We start from the raw sequence: 19,529 nt of genomic DNA on the forward strand, positions 1-19,529 counted from the left end.
ATACTGTTTTAATTGTGTAGCTTTAATCTTATATGCTTAATTTTTTTCTTCTTGTTAATAAATCTTAATTTTAAAATCCTGAAAGTGTAACTGGGATTCTACCTCATTTTCAAAATATTAAAAAAAGTTATGATCATTAAGACGAGTGTCCCTCTGGGATTTGGCTTGCTCGGCAAATAACATCAGCTGTGGCTGATACAAGAGTATCTTTGAAGCGTTTTTGGTCCTCCCCAGAACATTGACCACTTGTAAGTTGAGAAAATAGGGCCTGGTGGCGGAGATACTTTGACGCAGTGTCCAATCCATCGAAGTTGATTTTGCAGGAGTTTTGCCTGAATGCTTGTGCAGCTGGCTTCAAGGAGGACACTAGCATTTGGTTGATGATCCTCCTATTGAATCTGAAGGATGTGGCGGAGGCGTTGCTGGTGGAGTTTCTATGATGCTCTTATGTGTCACTGATAATAGTGTCCAAGTCTCACTGCAGTACAGGAGTCTGGTGATGACAACATGATTTACCCATCTTCTTGAAAATAGTTACAATTGTCACATTTCTGAAGTCAGGAGGAGGGGTGGGGGCAGGGAGTTCTTAACCCTCCCAAATCCATAGGATAAGTATGTGAAATCTTGATGTGAGCAAAAGCACACCAACTCTGAAGACCTCAGCTGGAATACCAGCAGGGCAGCAAGCTTTGTTTTTGTCTATTAATTTGATTGCTTGTTGCAGCTCTCCATCAATGGTAGTTCACCCATGGATTCGACCACAGAGTACTTACTGGGGGAGAGCCTTGAGTCTAATTAGCTGGCACTGTTGATTCATGGTTGAGTTGCTGTTGAAAATGCTCCTTCCAGTGTTGATGGATGGCATTGTCATCCTTAAGAAGAGAAGCACCATCCTGTGAGCAAAGAGGATTTTGTCCATTTGACCTTGGTCTACAGGTGGCCCTGGTGGCTTCAAAGAAGCTTTGCATGGCATGATGGTTAAAATATTGTTGGATCTCTCAGGCTCTCTCTTTCCACCAGTTGTCCTTTATCTTCCGGATTTGCCATTAAGTATCAGCCTTGAGTCGTTGGAACGCTGTCTTTTTGATTTGAGACCTTGGGCTGTTCTGCCAGCAATGAAGGCTTCTTGCTCTTGTTCAAGGAAGGGTCATATATTTCAGCATTGTTTTCCTCAAACCAGTTCTGCTGACTACAATGCTTGAATCCAATGGTCTGGAGACAGGAGTCTTGTACAGCTGACTTCATTTGTTCCCACAGTTCTGAAATTAAGTGGTTATATGAAGATCTTCCAGATGGTTGTGAGCTGTGCTTGGAATTCCTCCCTTCGGTCTGGCAGCTTTAGGGCTGAGAAATTAATCTGCTTCCTCTTAGACTTTAAAGTCTTGTAATGACTTGGTGTTAGGTGGATTTTTATCTCCAATCAAATCTGTCCAGGAGGCAGTCCCCCACATGTATCGAGTGATACAGACATTACTTATATCTTTGACCCAAATAATGACATAATCTAGGAGATGCCAGTGTTTTGATCTAGGATGCCTCCATGTGGTTTTGTATTTGTCCTTTTGGTGTAAGAGGGCGTTTGTTATAATGAGGCAATGCTGAGCATACTTCGTCAGCAGGAGGATACCCTTTGTATTGGCTTTTCTTACCCAGTTTTTCCCAATGGCTCCTCTCCAGACTGATGTCACAGCCAACCCTGGCAGTAAAGTCCCCTAGACCAATGGCAGCGACAACTTCATCAAAGTCAGAATAGAACTTTTCCTTAACATCTTCATTGGAGTCAAGGGTCAGCGCATAAGCACTGATGATGATGATGGCATACTGATTATGGCTGAGCTGTAGGTGAAGTGTCATGAGCCTTTCATTTATACAATTGCAGAGTTTTGGCAGTGCATCCAAAATCCTGTTCCTGATGGCAAAACCAACTCTGTGGACATGAGAGTCGCTGTCAGCCTTTCCTTTCCAGTATCCCTGCTTGTTCCTTCAGCTGCTCTTCCATAGGAAAGTGGGTCTCACTGAGGGTGGCGATGTAAACTTAGGTTCTTGATAGCTCACATGATACAATTGTAATTCTTTCCGGATAGTCACTCTTGAGATTATCCATGAATATTCTAACATTCTAAGTTGCAGAATTTAAAATTTTCTTTCTTTGACCACGAAGGTGATGATCCTTCAGGGTGTGGTTCCCCAGTCAGCAGGAAGTGGGACAACCTATTTTTAGAGCACCTTTTCTAGTCCCCTCCCCATCTGGGGTTAACAGAAGGTATCCTGAAGAGGACTGCTTAGTCACCTCTGTCCTAATGCAGGTGTCCAACAATCTTCGTGCATCTGTTACCTGTGTACAGATTCTTGGCTAGGGACTCAGGTTCACAGTCCTGTTCCTGTTGTCAATTCTCCACTGCGTATGACTTGGCAAATGGTAGAAGCCTGCATGTTTAACGTGGGGGCCTTGGGCGCCATTAATGGCCACATGACTGTGACGAGTTGATTTCCGTGATGTGTCTAACCACGATGACTGGACCACCTTGCTACTGCAGCCTTCTTCCGGTTTCTCAGTCTTCCTTTGCCTGTTCTGTTGTTGAGGACATTTTGGACCACACTTTGTCTTGCATCTCCCTCCCAACCTTGCTGCCATGAGTGGTCCTACCAGGAGCAAGCAGCTCCTGAAGGCATCACTCAAGGTATCATCGGAGCACACAAGCCTCTCCACCACATATAAAGGTGATAAAGGTGGTAATCTACGATACCCATCCTGATGCAACAGAGCAAACTTCTCAAGCACCAAAAGTGGGTTCCCAAATGCCAAAAGTGGGCTCAGAAGTTCTGAAACTGCCCTCCCAGTCAAAGTGCTGTGAACAAACCCTTCACCATGAGCAGGTAAGAAAGCACCTGTGAGTACTGAGTATTTAATAGCACATTTCTCTGAAATTGATTCAGCCCCCTCAATTACTGCTCTGCATTCACCTTGCTTTTACTAGCATGTTTCAGAAGCCCAGGAAACCTATGTTTCTGACTCTAAAGTCAAAAGCTTGTATTAATACTGTTCTAATTGAATGATTAGCATATTGTAATTTGCAACTTGTTTCACCCTAGGGGGTTACGCACAGCCTAATGTATTGGAACCAAATACAGATGTAGATGGGTCAGAGTTTCCAACATGCCTACATTTTTCATGGTTTTAATTTCCACTTGCATCCAAACACGTGCTCTTCCAGGTTAAAAGCACTTCTTAGTGTTCAGTTATAGTGTGCCTTTAGAATTGTTCACACACACTCTCTACTTGTCACATCCTATCACTTATTAAATATCTGGGGCTGTGTTTCAAAGAATAATCATTCATATTCAGCACTGCAATATTTCTGCACTTGTTCAGAATTGTGTACATACCTTTGCTATTCTGTCAGCAGTTTCCTTGCAGAATTGGGTAGGGTTATCAAAATGTTGAATTAAATGAGGTAGCAGGCACAGAATATTTAATGGGAATCCTGAAAAATAAACAGAAGTCTGGTCAAATACAGATGACATCATAAGGATTTTTGTATAGTACTAACTTAATCAGGAATAACAAATAAATGCCCATGAATTAGATTCCACATACGTTAATACTGCAATAATAAAAACTGCTAATAAAAAAGCTCATTATTAAACAACCAGATTTAAATTGCTACCTATCTGATAAAATAGGACAATGTATGGAATTTTCATGTATATAGAGCATATATAAGCTGTTAAATCAATAAAAGCAGTGCAGGGAATAAGATATTAGCTTGGATAGAAGTTTGGCTGGTTAGAAAGCATGCATAAATGGGTCTTTGTCTGATTGGCAGGATGTGAGGAGTGGAGTCCTGCAGGGGTTTGTACTGGGGCCTCAACTTTTTACAATTTACATCAAAGACTTAGATGAGGAGAGCAAAGGCATGGTAGCTAAATTTGCAGACGATACAGAGATAGGTCGGAAAGTATGTTGTGAAGAAGACATAAGGAATTTGCAGATAAATATAGGTAAGTTGAATGAGTGGGCAAAAATCTGGCAGATGGAATATAATGTGGGAAAATGTGAAGTTGTTCACTTCGGCAGAAGAATGAAAAAGCAGAGTATTACTTAAACAGAGAACCAATGCAGGATTCCAAGGTGCAGAGGGATCTAGGTGTTCTCGTGCATGAGTCACAAAAAATTACTATGTAGGCGCAGCATGTAATCAAGAAGGCTAATGAAATGCTATCCTTTATTACAAGAGGAATTGAACATATGAGTGAGGATGTTATGCTTCAGTTATACAGGGCATTGGTGAGACCGCATCTCGGATACTGTGTGCAGTTTTGGTCTCCTTATTTAAGGAAGGATGCAAATATTTTGGAGGCAGTTCAGAGGGGGTCTACTAGATTTGTACCTGGAATGAGGAAAAGGTTGGACAGGCTGGATTTGTTTCCATGGAGTTTATAAGAGGGGTGACTTGATTGAAGTATATAAGATCCTGAATGGTCTTGACAAGTTGGGTGTGGAAAAGATGTTTCCTCTTGTGGGTGAGTCCAGAACTAGGGGGGCATTGTTTAAAAATTAGGAGTTGTCATTATAGGACAAAACTGAGGAAAATTGTAAAGTCAAATATTTTGGATGGAGGTCTAAAGATGACCATTCAAGTGAACTAAACCTTTGGATTTTGTTCAGTAGTTTAAAATTATGCTGGTTTAACACAGCTGAAAGCAGGCATGAACTAAAGAAATTTAAGGTAAGATGCACTGAGACTTTGAATTGTTTTTGCAAATATTCAACAGAAAAATATTCTTCAAAAGTTTTCTAAGTAATCAGGCAGTAAATTGTTGTGTAAAGATAGATATATGTGCAGCTGTTATTGTCCATAAGCCTATTCATGAATCACTGAATGTATAAGCACAGCATGAGGCCCTTTGGCCCACCATGCTCGTACTAATTCTGCAACTGGAGCCATCTATTCTAAACCTAGTATGAGGGACTTTTTTAAATAAGATATATAGGGATACGCTCATTGCTATCTCTAAAAATTTAAAACTAGACAAAGACCTTAAAATAGCTGAATCTATGTCTGTCTGTGACCCCTGAACAAAAGGAGCTCCCTGGCAATATTGGAGAAACTTGCAACTCATTCCCTCTGGAGAGCCACTAACATCACATTGTGGGCTTCACAGACAAATTTCAAAGAAAACGATACAAAGGCATTTCATAACCCAGGCTGGCAGTCTAATCTTCTGCTAGGACAAAGGGCCTCGCAATTTTCCTTTTAATTCTTAACGCTGAGACATTTAACAATCTTGGGGACCCGGACAAGGGAGACATACCCTTTGTCAAAGACACTATGAAGAAGTGGGAGTCATGTGACATGGAGCTTTAGCTTGTGGAACCAGCAATATTGCCTGGTGGAACTGCTGTTTCCCATCCTACAAGCAGCCTCACAGAAAAGGAGCACTGCTCAGGTTGGACACTTGGCTCCATCCACACTGATGTTACTGGAAAGCCTATACCATCGCCTACAAGACTGAAATATCTCTGCATTTAACCAGCATTGGGTTTTTAGCTCACAGATCTCAGTGCAGGAATAACTCATTGGGCTTTGATTCTGGACTCTGGGGACCCCATGTGAAATTATATTTCTTTTCTTCGTAGCCTCTGCACTATAAATCTTTCTTTTCTCTATCCCTCTTTTACTGTATGAATGCAAAGGAGGCAATGTTGTGCCCCTCCTCCCATGTTTTGAATGTGTGCAAATAAACTAACCCTTTGAGTTTATCCTATCTCATGTTTGTAGTGAGGTTGTTAATAGAAAATTGAAGTTGGGAAATATGTCACTGCTTATAAAAGGGGAAAGCAAATCAAAAAACATCTTTCTGTTTATGGCTAGGGGATAAGAGGACAAATTAGTGATGTTTAAATTAATCCCCATCTATCAGTAACACTATCTTCTGGCATTTTCTCAATCCTTTTCAAATATATACCAAATTCAGTTTTAAGCAACAGCTACATTTCACAAAGCATTGCATATTCTAATAGCCCTCAGGGCAAAAATAAAATTCTAATTTGCCACTTTGTTCTCTGTCATGAAGCTATTAGCATATATATTATTGGAAAATATTTTTCTTTTAAAAGAGGTTTAGTCTGTGGATGTCTTAATTGGATTAAAGCCAGCTAGTTTTGGTCCTTTAATACAAGTTTTGAGATGTAAACAGAGAGGTAGAGTGTATTTACATTTTTTGAATAGAGCATTCAAGAAGTGGGGTGAAAACTGACACCAATCTAGCAGATACCAGGCAATATGTTTATCTTACAAATAAAATTGGTGCTATGAAGGGTTTCAACGTTAGAAGGTGATGCAATGAGAATTCACATTCAATGTGCAGTGGTAGGTGTAACTTTGGGTGTGCAGAGGCAATGTGAGATCAAAAGGCAGCCGTAAGCCTCCAACTGTCTCAACAGGAACCAAAGTGAAAAGAGACTAATTTTGAATTCATAAGGTGAAAATGCTTTACCTGGTGTTTGGTTAAGTCCATGGGTTGGTGTTGCCTTAATGGAGATTAGTTTGGGAATTTGTTAAAAGTTATGATTGTAGTAATTTGTAGCCATGTGTATTTATGTTTTAACCTGTGTAAATTAATAAAATGTTTCATTTAGTTTAATGTAAAACCTCAAGAACTGGTGGTCTGATTCCTGAATTTAGAGTTGTATCTCAAACATAACACTTAAAGTTAAAACGTTATGACAGTTGTTTAAAGTATCCCTCTGGATTTCTAAATAACTCGGCTTTACCAACTGCATCGGTCATAACATCTCAATAATCCTTATTCTATTCTCCCTCACTAGTGATTTGCTTAGTACTGGAAACAACCTTTCATTATTTACCTTCACAAAAATCTTCAAAAATTTTGAAAATCTTCATTAAATCTTGTTTTAAAATTTGTTTCTATGGATAAAGCACTAATTGTTTTCAGCCTTTCTTCATAATCTCTCATTTGTGGCATAATCCTAGTGAGTCCTCACCTCTTTCCATGGTTCTCATATCATCCAGAAAGGGCTTTTCAAAATGGAGGGCAATATTCCAACAGTGGTTTAACCAATGGTTCATACTTTTTTTTATATATTGAACGTGCACATGCAGATGACACGAAGATTGGCTGAGTAGTGGATAGTGGAGAGGATAGCCATAATCTCCAAAACGATATAGATGGGTTGGCGGAGTGAGCGGTAAGATGGCAGATGGATTTTAACATAGAGAAGTCTGAGGTCATACATTTAGAGAGGTCAAACAGTTGCAGAGAATACACTATATATGGGAATATACTAAGAGGGGTAGATGAAGTGAGAGATCTTGGCGTACAAGTACACAAATCTCTGAAGGCAGCAGTTCAAGTAGACAAGATTGTAAAGAAGGCATATAAAATGCTCTCTTTCACTGGTAGAGGTATAGAATATAAAAGTAAGGATATAATGTTGGAATTGTATAAAACACTGGTGAGGCCACAACTGGAATATTGTGCACAGTTCTGGTCACCACATTACAGGAAGGACGTAATAGCTCTGGAGAGTGTGCAGAGGAGGTTTACAAGAATGTTGCCAGGGTTAGAAAAGTGTAGCTACGAGGAGAGATTGGATAGGTTGGGGTTATTTTCCTTAGAACAAAGAAGGCTGAGAGGTGACTTGATTGAGGTGTACAAAATTATGAGGGGAATAGATAGAGTGGACAGGATAAAATTGTTTCCCTTGATGGAGAATTCTAGAAACAGGGGATGTAGATTCAAGATAAGTGGCAGAAGGTGTAGGGGGGACATGAGGAAGAACTTTTTTACGCAGAGGGCAGTGGGTGTCTGGAATTCGCTGCCCAAGTTGGTGGTAGAGGCAGAAACTTTAAACTCTTTTAAAAAGTACTTGGATCTGTACCTAAAGTGCTGTAAGCTGCAGGGCTGTGGGCCGGTGCTGGAAGGTGGGATTAGAAAGGTCACCTGGGTGTCCTCAGGCTGGCATGAGCAAGATGAGTTGAATGGCCTCCTTCTGTGCTGTAACCTTTCTATGGTTCTATGAATTAAACCCAGAATACCATATTCTTTTTCATGTTCTTTTCTAACTCCAGTCCCAGATCCAAGCATCTGCACCATTAGATCTCTTTTTCAAAAGAATGGAAGTCAGTAATGAAGTGAATAAACATAAGGCACAATTTTCTGCCAACCGGGCGAGCAGGCCCGACCCAATCTCCGGTGGGCAGGGAGCCAATCCCCGCCGGAGAAGTGGGCCCCGCCGCCATTTTAAGTGGGCGGGCCAATTAAGGCCCATTCGGCAGGAAGCGCTATGTGCTTCCTGTGTGGATGGGGGGATTCCCCAAATGCGAGTGAGCGCACAGAAGAGCACACATCTCCCTGAGGCTAAGTGCTGCCTCAGGTAGATCGCCTGCACTTGTTCAAACATTAAAAATAGAAAAATAAAAAAATCGTTAACATGTCCCCCTCTTGTAACAATGTCAGACGAAATGGGACGTCAATAAATTTCACTAAAACTTTATTAAAGCTTTTTAAACCCTACATGAAACCTCATCCCGCTGGTGGATGAGGTTTCATGTTTTTTCAGAAGCCCACCGAGGCTCCTGGCCTGCCCACCAACCTTAAGGTTGGACGGGCAGGTCCTCTAATTGTTTTAATTATCCTGTCAATGGCCTCAATTGGCCATTGACAGGTCGGCGGGCCCGCAGCTGATTTTGCTGTGCCCCCACCTTCCTGAATATTTAAATGGGGCGGGATGATGTCAGGGGTTCCCCCCAACATCATCCCGCGTCATTTTGCCCGTCGGCGAGCAGGCCCTGCCCCCTGCTCACCGCTGGCAAAATCCAGCCCATAGTTTTTTATGGCAGGAAAAGTGGACACATAACAATGTAATTGCTCACATTTCTATGGTGAAAAACTAACAAGAGCAATGGGCTAATTGATGTACGGTTTTAAAATTATTACATTCTGGGATATCTCCTAGATCACCATAAAGGAAGCTTCCATATGCAGACACTTGTCTCTCAAGCTTACCCTCATGCATTTTTTGTCCTGGATGTAGGGCTAACAGAGATCCCTTTACTGATAAGTAGTGAAGGACAATGTTTACTCCTGATGACATCATTGAATAAACATCATACCACCAGAAATATATTTCAGGTTAAAAAAAGAAATATGCCAAGAAGCAAGTAAAGTCAGCATGCAAAAAAGCAATACAGTACTTAACTCTCACTTTAATAATCTAAGCCGAGTCTTTTGATGAGCTTTCTAATCTACTTCTGCACTCGAGTTCTGACTCACCAAAATCACCTGTAAATACAATTGAACTGAGTGAACTAAAGAAGCCTTCACAAAGGAGCTTTCCATATCCAGGATGCTAATTGCTTGCTTGCTGGATACCTCAATGTCACGGCCATTACAGATAAAGCATCTGCCTCTTTCTTGTACTGACAAACATGCAAATATTGAAGCAATAATCAATCCAATTTTGTCCTAATAGGGATTTGTCGACAAGTAATTGATATAAACTGAGGTAGAATTTATTTTCCTTGTGGTTAATACCTAAGCTCCAAGTATTTACCTCATGCAGGCAGTAGAAATTTTTTTTAGAAAGTTGTCAACACAAGCTAGTATAAATTTATAATTAATGTGCAACATCTCCAGACAGTTTTATAATCTTCCTGTGTACAGGCTATCAATCAAAACAAAGGAAAACTTAACAGGTTCAGCAGTCTGGCCTCTCTACAATTGAAATGAAAGGATATGACCTAACAAATGTTAAACCTTGAAAAAGATGGAACCCATTTCAATTACAGCCAATAAAGCCTAGGCAATTTAAAGATTGTTTCAGATTTCCAGCCCGGGGAGCTTCATTTCTTTTGGTTTCCATCAGACTTATACTCAACTAATCTGACAAGGTAGCTCATCTTTCTGTTTGCTTTGCTTGCTGTTCTGAAATGACTGAACATTGTCAATGCTGAGTTGACAGTCATTCCCAGGTTTCTTCCAGCCTCTCCTCCAGCTTGGGTGAGCCACTGATTAAGTCTCTGGATTTTTCTCTCAATGGGCAATTATTGAATTGTATTGAAATTCTTATGCTGTAGCCTGACCACTTGCAAATTTTGTGTAGGCTTTTTCTTAGCTTTTTTTCTTCTCATTCTACTTTAATACCATTTGTGAAGTTGGCTAATTTGCATTGGGTTTCTGAATTCAAGTTAAGTAGTTTAGAAAAAGTAAGTGATCAATGGGGCACACCACAAGAATATCTGTCCAGCCCAACATCATAGAGCTTCATAGCACAGGGGGCCATTTGCTCCATCACACCTATTTCAGTTCTGAGCCAACAATTTTGTCCCAATTGCCTACATTAGGCTTGTCCAACTCCCAGCCCAAGGGCCAAAACAGAGGCTCGAAACCTCTACATCAGGTCCACAGCCTCCTTGTTCAAACTAAGGGTAAGTTGAATGAAAGATGTGCCAAGTTCCACACCCCCGATCAGAGGCTGATTCTCTCCTACCGGTGAGCCTATCAGCAGAAAATGCAGGAGAGAATCGGTCGCTGATTGGAGGTCAGGTAGCTCCGGAAGTGGCTGGGGATCAGGAAGGCCTGCCAAATGAGAAAAAGGCCTGTCCAGCACCTAATCAATTCCTCTTGAAGTGGTGTCCAAACTTCATGGGGAGTGGATGTGCATGAGGGGGGAAGAGAGAGAGAGTGTGAGAGTGAGAGTGTCAGAGAGAATGTGAGTGTGAGAGAGAGAGTGAGAGAGACAGACACGGTGACGGAGAGCGTGTGTGCGTGCGAGCAAGAGTCTGTGTGTGCGTGTTCACTTGTGTGAGAAAGAGCGAGCGAGTGGTGCGCGCGCATGTGTGTATGAGAGAGACAGATTGTGTGTGCGCACAAACGTGTGAAAGAGACAGAGTCTGCTTGTGTGTATGTGTGTATGAGAGACAGAGTGTGCGTGTGACAGAGTGTGTGCGCGCGCGCTCGTGAGATAGAATCCATGTGCGCGCGCGAGATAGAATCTGTGTGTGTGCAAAAGCATGTACGAGAGACAGAGTCTGTGACTGTGTGCACGAGACAGCGTCTGCGTGTGTATATGTGAAACAGAGCGTGTGTGTACACGCGTGAGAGAGGCAGGGTCTGTGTGTGCACATGTGTGAGACAGAGCCTGTGTGTGTGCGTGCACGTCTGACTGACTGTGTGTGTGTGTGCGGGCGTGCATGCGTGAGGCAGTGTTTTGCGCGTGTAAGGCAGGGTCTGTGTGTGTACACAGGTGTGAGACAGTCTGTGTGCGTGCGCGCATGAGAGGCAGAGTTTGTGTGTCTGCGTGTGAGATAGTCTGTGTGTGTGCGTGCACGTGTGAGACAGAGTCTGTGTGCGCGTATACATGTGAGACAGTCTGTGTGTGTGTGTGCGTGCGTGAGACAGAGTCTGCGCGTGTGCGCGCAAGACAGTCTGTGCGCGCGTGTGTGAGAAAGAGTCTGTGTGCACGCGCGTGAGGCAGAGTCTGTGTGTGTGCGCGCACGTGAGGCACAGTCTGTGTGCTCGCGTGTCCGAGGCAGTGTGTGTGTGTCTGTGTGCGCACGTGTGTGACAGAGTCTGTGTGTGCGCGCGTGTGTGAGGAAGAGTCTGTGTGTGCGTGCGCGTGAGGCAGAGTCTGGGTGTGCACGAGACAGTGTGTGTGCACGCGTGCATGAGGCAGTGCGCGTGCGTGTGAGACAGTCTGTGTGTGTACGTGAGAGACAGTCTGTGCATGCGCATGTGAGGCGCAGAGTTTGAGAGTGCGCGTGTGAGAGAGTCTATGTGTGTGCATGCACATGTGACAGAGCCTGTGTGTGTGCGCACGTGTGAAACAGTCTGTGTGTGTGTGCACTTGAGACAGAGTCTGTGTGCGCGCGTGTGTGTGAGACAGAGTCTGTGTGTGCGTGTGAGACATAGTCTGTGTGTGTGTGCGTGGACATGTGACAGTGTGTGTGTGCACGTGTGTGTGTGACAGAGTCTGTGTGTGTGCGTGCGTGTGAGGCAGGGTCTGTGTGTGTGTGCACTTGTGAGAGTTTGTGCACGCGCGCATGTGGGACAGTGTGCGTGTGTGTGCATGCACTTGTGAGAGTCTGTGTGTGCGTGCGCACGTGTGAGACAAAGTCTGTGTGTGCATGCGCGTGTGTGACAGAGTCTGTGTGTGTGTGTGTGTGAGATAGAGTCTGTGTGTGCACGCACGCGTGTGTGACAGAGTCTTTGTGTGTGCGCGCGTGTGTGACAGAGTCTGTGTGTGTATGCACGTGTGTGTGTGACAGAGTCTGTGTGTGTGTGTGCGAGAAAGAGAGTGCGAGAGAGAGAGAGAGAAACAGACAGAGTGTGTGCGCGCGCAATTCTAGGTAATTTTGTATGAAACCAAGGAACACAAAACTTGGAGTGAGTTGGAAAAACACAGGATCCTGTCCTCCCTCTCCAAAAACCTATTCACAAAGCAGATAGGGAGAGGACGAAAATCAGGCTGAAAGACAGCCTGCTACTGGCTCCTGCTTTCGTATGAATTCTGCCAAGGCAAGCACGGAATGTGAGCCACCAGAGGCAAATGCAAGGTCAGTGTTTTAGTTAAACCCAGCTCCATAGCTACGGCCTAGTGCCCGCCCCTTCTCTGGTGACCCTGGGGCTTGGTCTGTCTCTCTAGCTCTGCTTCTTAAACAAAAAAGGCAAAAAAGGGTTTTACTAATGAATTCTGTGCTGCTTGGTACATTTTAATGGGCACTTTTATTAATTACTCCTTTGTGAAATTTATTCCTTTGGCATTGATATTTTTGAAACGCATGTTTAATGTTATACGAAACTTCATCTTACCAAAATTTGATCATTGGCCCCTTGAGGGAGAAGAAAACTGAATTGTAACCCGAAAAGGTTAGACAAGCCTGACCTACATATTCAATTGTTTATTTTTCCCAAATAATTATCATTTCAAGTTACTGTAGATTCTGTTCTCTTCAGCATTTCTGATGAGGCATTCTATGTCCTTACAGTTACTCTATTAAGAAAATCAAGGGCCTTTTTTTTGTACAGCTTTTATCAAATGTCCACACATTTATAAGATTTGAGCATCTGGATACACTGGGAGGGTAGTAGTTTTTGGAACTGGCTAAGTGGAAAGCTCTGCGCTTTCTGTGTTCTTAGTTGTTATAGCACTGGTTTGAACCTGGGCTTTGCAGCATATAAAGGAGAATGTTTTATACAGCTTTCTTCACCATTCCAAAATCCCTTTTTAAATAGAGTAAGAATTTGTTAGAAATAATTACTGGTAAAGTAAGAATGACATGAAAAAAAATTGAAGACAAAAATCAAAAACATACCTGCCACCTGAGCTGGATCCACCAGAGTATGTCGAGAGATGGAAATTAGTTTGCTCAGCAAATGAACAGTCATCTCCTGAGTGGAAGCTGAGGTAAAGCCCTTTAGGAATAACTGCTGGAGGCCAGGAAAACTGTTCCACTTCAGTTTGTTCTGCACTTTTTCAATCTTCTCCCGACTCTCTGCCTTATCCAGAGGCAACTGTGTGAGCAGTTTGTTGAGCAGTTTTAGTGCCAAAAGGTATTCATATTCATAATCTGACTCTAGTAGGGCTGTAGCTATCCAGAAAATGGTTGCCATCAGGCTACTTGGGTCAGTAGTTGGCTGCTGGTCAGGCATTTCTCCCTCTCTAAGAGAGGATAGGCTTCGAGTCCTTGCTAGGTTACCATAGTTCATTCTCCCATCCAAAATATCCAGTGTATTACTTCGACGCCTGTCACATCTTCTGTCTCCCAGTAGACTGGCTCGCAAGGAGTTACTTCTTGCATGACAACTATGATGAGTTAGGAAACCACTGGTATTGAGTGGGCTTGTGCTTAAGTTTAGTTGTCCAGTGCTTTTCCTGTTAGCTGCCAACTTAGTGCCCATTAAGGAATCAGTTAAATGTGTTCTATAATAAGATGAAGACAAATACAAAAGATCATTTGCATGTTTAAGGCACATGGAAATTTTAATATGTGTAAATACAACCAGTGCAGATTATGACAACTTGCTTTCTATACATTAATTAATTTTCTTTAAAGTTCTTGTCTTCAGTTTCAAATCCTTCCATAATTTTATTTCAGCCCAGTTTAATAATTCTCTCCGCAACTGTATATTGCAGCTAGCCTACATTTTACATGCTGAATTATCATTTAAGGTCAATCTGTTCAGGGCCACTTTCAAAACCATTTTATCTTACTATTGCTATCCCCCTTTAAAGATCCCTGTGACTATGCTTAAATTTCTTTGATCCAATCTTAATTTCCCCTTTCCCCTTAATGTGCTTGGACACTGTCTTCTGATCAAAAGGCACATTATAAATACAAATTTATGGTGTTGACAAATATAGAACTGCATTATAGGCAACGGTGTATTCAATCACTAATTCTGAAAATATTTGTACACAGGGGTGTAAAAATGGAAGAATACGCAAACTACTGACAGTTGATTTGAATGATAGATTATACCTTTCCTGTATTAGGCTCATTTACCCCCTTGCACAATCTCTTCAAGCCAGCAACTAATGCAGCCATGGATCAGTGACCTGCATCCAGGCCTTCATCCATGCAGCTGCCCCCGAGCCAGTTAATAGGAGCCAAGCAACAGTATGCTTGGAATAATTCCTCTCCCTCCATTCAGCACTTCCCTAAAACAACATGATGATCAGAAACTCAATTATGTGGGAGAAGGATTAAAGTCGCTCCTTTCTAATCGTGCTGCAGTGAATTACATTACCTTGTTCCTCTTTCCTGGTGAGGCAATTGGATATCAGCCTTTACTTGGAATATCAAAGCATCCTAACAGGAGATTATAGTTGGCATTTTGAATTACGATTGAATGTTTAAAAAATAGAGTAGTAAACCTGTTTATTTTTAAGATCTATAAGATATTTTTTTAATTAAAAAAAAACAAAAATATAGCTCCTTTGGGTAATTAAAAAGGACACACACAGGTTGCAATATTCTGTTCAGCCCATTGAGGTTTCCTGCATCTTAAAGATTCATATTACCCCATCTCTTCCACTCAGTGGGCTTGCAAACAAATAACACATTTTCAAATTAGGGAAAGCTATAAGCTCCTGAGGGAGCCAGTATAATTTAAGAGTAATCAATTTAACTTTTGGATGCAGATAAACCACTTTACCAGGTTTTCTGCATGGCATATGTTGCAGAATGCTTGAAGCAAACATCCATAGCGTTTAGTTACATGTATCTAATTATAAAAAAGATATATGCTTTGGTTAAAGTATATAAGCTTCAAAGACAGACATAAAATGAAATGCATGTTAATAGTCAATAATCAAATTATCAAAGAACACATGTAAAGTCAAAAGTACTTACTGAGAAAGTGCGGAAAGCAGATCATACTGCTTTATAGTGTCTGCTAATGTGTCTATGGCAGACTCAAGAGTGAGCAGCAGTTCTATAACAAAACCCTGTTAACAGAAACATAAACAAAAAATGTTACAATTCTAAGAATACAAACACAGAAGAGTGCAAGTTGAATCAATTTTTATTCCAAGACTGGATGACAGAATGAATGAGAAGAAATGTTTCCTTCTTAAATGAACTTTCCAGAAAGATCATCAGATAGAGGTCAAGAACAGGAACTGCAGCCAATTCTCCCCTGCCCACACCAAATGAGTTAAGGCCAATTGTACAAACTCAAACACAACTCTAGCTAAGATAAGCTAACATGACATACAGAGAAAAGCTGAGTTCCTCTAGCGTGAAAGACTTAATGTAGCAGACAGCTCAAAATAATGTATTGCTAATATAAATCAAACATAAAAAAAAGTTTTTTTAATGACGTATTTAATTTTTTGAAATTGTAATGATGTAGGTATGTAACTGGGTCAACCCCAATTAACTCTTTCATTAACCAACAATCAGATAACTATACCACTGTGACTTCTGGTTCAGAACTTTTTTTACATTATGAATACAATTGTGCATTGAGACACTCGCAAATTGAAACACATTTTCCATAACTAATATGCATAAGTATTTTGTTACTTTCATTACAAATTTACTTCTTTACCTGAGCCTCTTCCCCTGCATCTCCAACTGTTTCAACAAGTCTCGACAGGACATCAGACAGTGTAGTTACAGTCAGTGGCTGTTTTAGGGCTCTGAAGATCTGGAATGACCTTCCAGCATAATGTCTGTTAGAACATGAAAGTGCTGTCTGCAAGGCCACTTCACTGAGAAGCTGCTCCAACTGAAAACCTAGTTTAGTGAGAAACAAAAGTACCAGAAAAAACAGTTGGGCTAAAACTTGAAGGGTTCAAATTTAAAATGTATATTTAAAAATTTTCAATAAGAGTATGCATTCTGATTACCTGATCTTGACTGCTTGAATATGGAAATTACATGTTTTAAAAACACAGTTAACTGTTCAGCAGTTTTAATGTTTGGATTCTTAGGAGACACATCTTCATGGTTCCATAGTGGCCCTCGTTTTCTTTTAGAAGTGAAGATAAATAAAGTTTTTATAAGTATTAAAATATAAACAGTTATCATATTCCAAGATGTAAGGTAAATCTAATTAAACATGGCAGAGTGAAATTTCCTGTGGGACTGTATTCTGGGACTGTATTCTGGAAATTACCTCAAAATTATGCCATTTGCTCGATGTCAATTTATGCTGAAATGTCCTGTGAATCTAATTTGACTAGGCAAGAACACAAGAGTGCAATTTTGAGCAAAATTTGAACACAACCAACAAGGCTACAAAATGTTAGGGGGGGGGGGGGTCCTACAAAACCAAGAGTTTTTTCCTCTTCAGAGTAAGAATGTAAAGTAAGTCACAGAGACCTCACTGTCCTAATGGTTTTTCAGTAATTCACTTAAATTGCTCAGTGGGAAGACAGCATTGTATCAAAAATTTCCTTCCTCACGATTGAATCAGCTATCACTGTCATGAAGACGGCCGGCTATTTCATGGAGGGTGACATGCAGGCCATCCTGCATGAGAGAGGGTGGTATGAACAATTACTTAACTGCCCCATAGCCCAACCTTCATGCATAGATAGGAGGTGGACATGGAAGGATGTGACAGAGGCACTTGGTACCACATCCACATTCCCTAAGACATTGGAGAAGTACCAAAAATTTTCAAAGATCTGATAAAAACAGGAAAGATAAGCTACTCAATGTGCTCTCCTTTTCTTCTTCAACCGCTCTGTGGGCATCACCACACTCAAGTCTGTAAGGTGAAACACCTTGATTAGTAAGTTATTCAATTTTTAATTAACCTACCTTGTGGTTATAAATTCGATGAGTGTTTTCACCTTCTCATCTTGGTCTGCAGAAATATCCACTTCATTTATGATAGTGGGAGTGAGCTGGGGAATGGTAGCACTGGTTGTTCCTAAGCTGATGCTAGAAGAGGTAGAGCTTGAGCTGAGTCCTGAGTCGGTCATTGGTGATGGCTGGTAATCTGGTGCAAATTCACTGCCACCTGCTGGAAGAATATTTGAAAAAAATTAAACTTATAAATGAAAATGGCTGCAATTATTTTAAGGCTGCTTGTATAGTGACACCACAAGTCTTGGCCAAAATGGAAATAATTGGGTAATCCCTCCATTAATTACGCCAGGAGGCTGCACTGATCTAAGTAACTGGGATTGATTTTATGCACATAATTTATAGCAACATAGGCAGAGAGTAGGTCATTTAGTCCCTGAAGCCTATTACGCCATCCAATGAGAGCATGGCTGATCTGTGATCCAACTACATACACTCACCTTTGCCCATATCCTTTAATATCTTTGGTCAACAAAAATCTATCAATCTCAGATTGTTATGATCCCAGCTATTAGGATACTGGACAAGCCTGATACTTATTAGGATCTGGCTTGATAGACCATAATCATTCAAAACATGTATTGCTTGGAAGAAGCAAGGGAAAGGAAAAAGCAGCAGGACTCCAAGATTAAATTGAAACAGTAAGGGATCTTCACTATAGAAACTTGAACACAACAAACACAAGCAATAATGACTAAATAGGTGCAATGAGCAAATAAGATAATGATTCTAAACAATATAAGCTTAAACTCAAAGTGACAGATTTATCCAGTTTAACTTTTTTAATGTGGCTTTCATTCTGATAAGTTTTTAAACATACTCATACTCTGGGAGGCAGTTTCTCTCTGGGTCTGGCTACACAGGTCAGCTCTATGATATATTCCTACCAATATGACCTCCTTGTTCAAGTATAGGTGTGGCTGACAGTCACACACCATGACCACAAGACACACATATACACTCCCTTCACATTTATTCCATAGCTAGACTTCTTTCTTTACAGAGCTACATGGTCCTATCCAATTCTCTAGAACTGCCTCTTTACCTCTCTCAACATACATAACTAAGCTCTTTGGTTAAACACAACAGACTGAAAGTCTGAAGCCTCCAGGTCAGTTTCTTACACATTTTCCTAACAAAATCAAAACCTGCCAGTTTTCCTTTTAGAGCATAGTTCCACCCTCAGAATTTTTCTCCATAGCAACCTCAGGGCTTTCTTGCTTCTAAAAGCCTCTCAGCTGGGTCAAAAGTCCAAGCAAGGTTTGTAAACACATTCAGGCATACTAAAACTGAAACCAAAACTCTACACCCTTGTTATAACTTACTTTATTGTGGCATATATTAAGATTTAAAATCAATTGATCTAGCATTAATGTCATTTGCAGAAATGAGTGTTTCTTAATTTCATCTCCAGAAAGGCATGGTTCTAATTTTTAGATTATGCCCATTGTCTGAGATTCACCAACTAGTGGAAACAGTTTATGCCCTAACAGTTCCCCTTAATATAATGGGCAGCATTCCATTAGCCTTTTTGTCATCAGCAAAGTGGTGGAAGGTATCTTGACAATGCTATTAAGCTGCACTTACTCAGCAACAACCTGCTCATCAATGCTCAGTTTGGGTTCCACCAGGGACACTCAGCTGCAGATTTTACTATAGCCCTGGTCAAAGCATAGACAGAAGAGCTAAATTCCAGAGGTGAGTGATTGCCCTGGACATCAAAGCAATATTTGGGCAAGTGCTAAAAACAAAAAAACTGCGGATGCTGGAAATCCAAAACAAAAACAGAATTACCTGGAAAAACTCAGCAGGTCTGGCAGCATCGGTGGAGAAGAAAAGAGTTGACGTTTCGAGTCCTCATGACCCTTCGACAGAACTTGAGTTCGAGTCCAAGAAAGAGTTGAAATATAAGCTGGTTTAAGGTGTGTGTTTGGTGGGGGGGGGGGGGGGGGGGGGGGGGGGAAGAGAGAGAGAGAGAGAGAGAGAGAAGTGGAGGGGGGGTGTGGTTATAGGGACAAACAAGCAGTGATAGAAGCAGATCATCAAAAGATGTCAACAACAATAGAACAAAAGAACACATAGGTGTTAAAGTTGGTAGTTGGTGATATTATCTAAACGAATGTGCTAATTAAGAATGGATGGTAGGGCACTCAAGGTTTAGCTCTAGTGGGGGTGGGGAGA

The 19,529-nt window shown here is 41.3% G+C and overlaps 1 protein-coding gene across 12 annotated transcripts in view; it reads right to left on the reverse strand.

Moving 5' to 3' along the window:
• The window catches only part of fryl (furry homolog, like), a 634,639-nt gene that overhangs the window by 130,553 nt on the left and 484,557 nt on the right, over positions 1-19,529 (reverse strand). For 9 of the 12 annotated variants that reach the window (XM_041198439.1, XM_041198448.1, XM_041198416.1 and 6 more), the window contains 6 exons: positions 17,301-17,505; positions 16,382-16,503; positions 16,081-16,268; positions 15,381-15,475; positions 13,341-13,948; positions 3,388-3,485 (listed from right to left, as the gene is read on the reverse strand). In XM_041198439.1, coding sequence (XP_041054373.1) covers positions 3,388-3,485; positions 13,341-13,948; positions 15,381-15,475; positions 16,081-16,268; positions 16,382-16,503; positions 17,301-17,505 — 1,316 coding nt within the window. The remainder of the gene's footprint in view (positions 1-3,387; positions 3,486-13,340; positions 13,949-15,380; positions 15,476-16,080; positions 16,269-16,381; positions 16,504-17,300; positions 17,506-19,529) is intronic. The other 3 variants (XM_041198467.1, XM_041198399.1, XM_041198468.1) reach the window with 1 other exon arrangement.

The sequence above is a fragment of the Carcharodon carcharias genome, chromosome 1 (assembly GCF_017639515.1).
Source record: "Carcharodon carcharias isolate sCarCar2 chromosome 1, sCarCar2.pri, whole genome shotgun sequence".
Lineage (NCBI taxonomy): Eukaryota > Metazoa > Chordata > Chondrichthyes > Lamniformes > Lamnidae > Carcharodon > Carcharodon carcharias.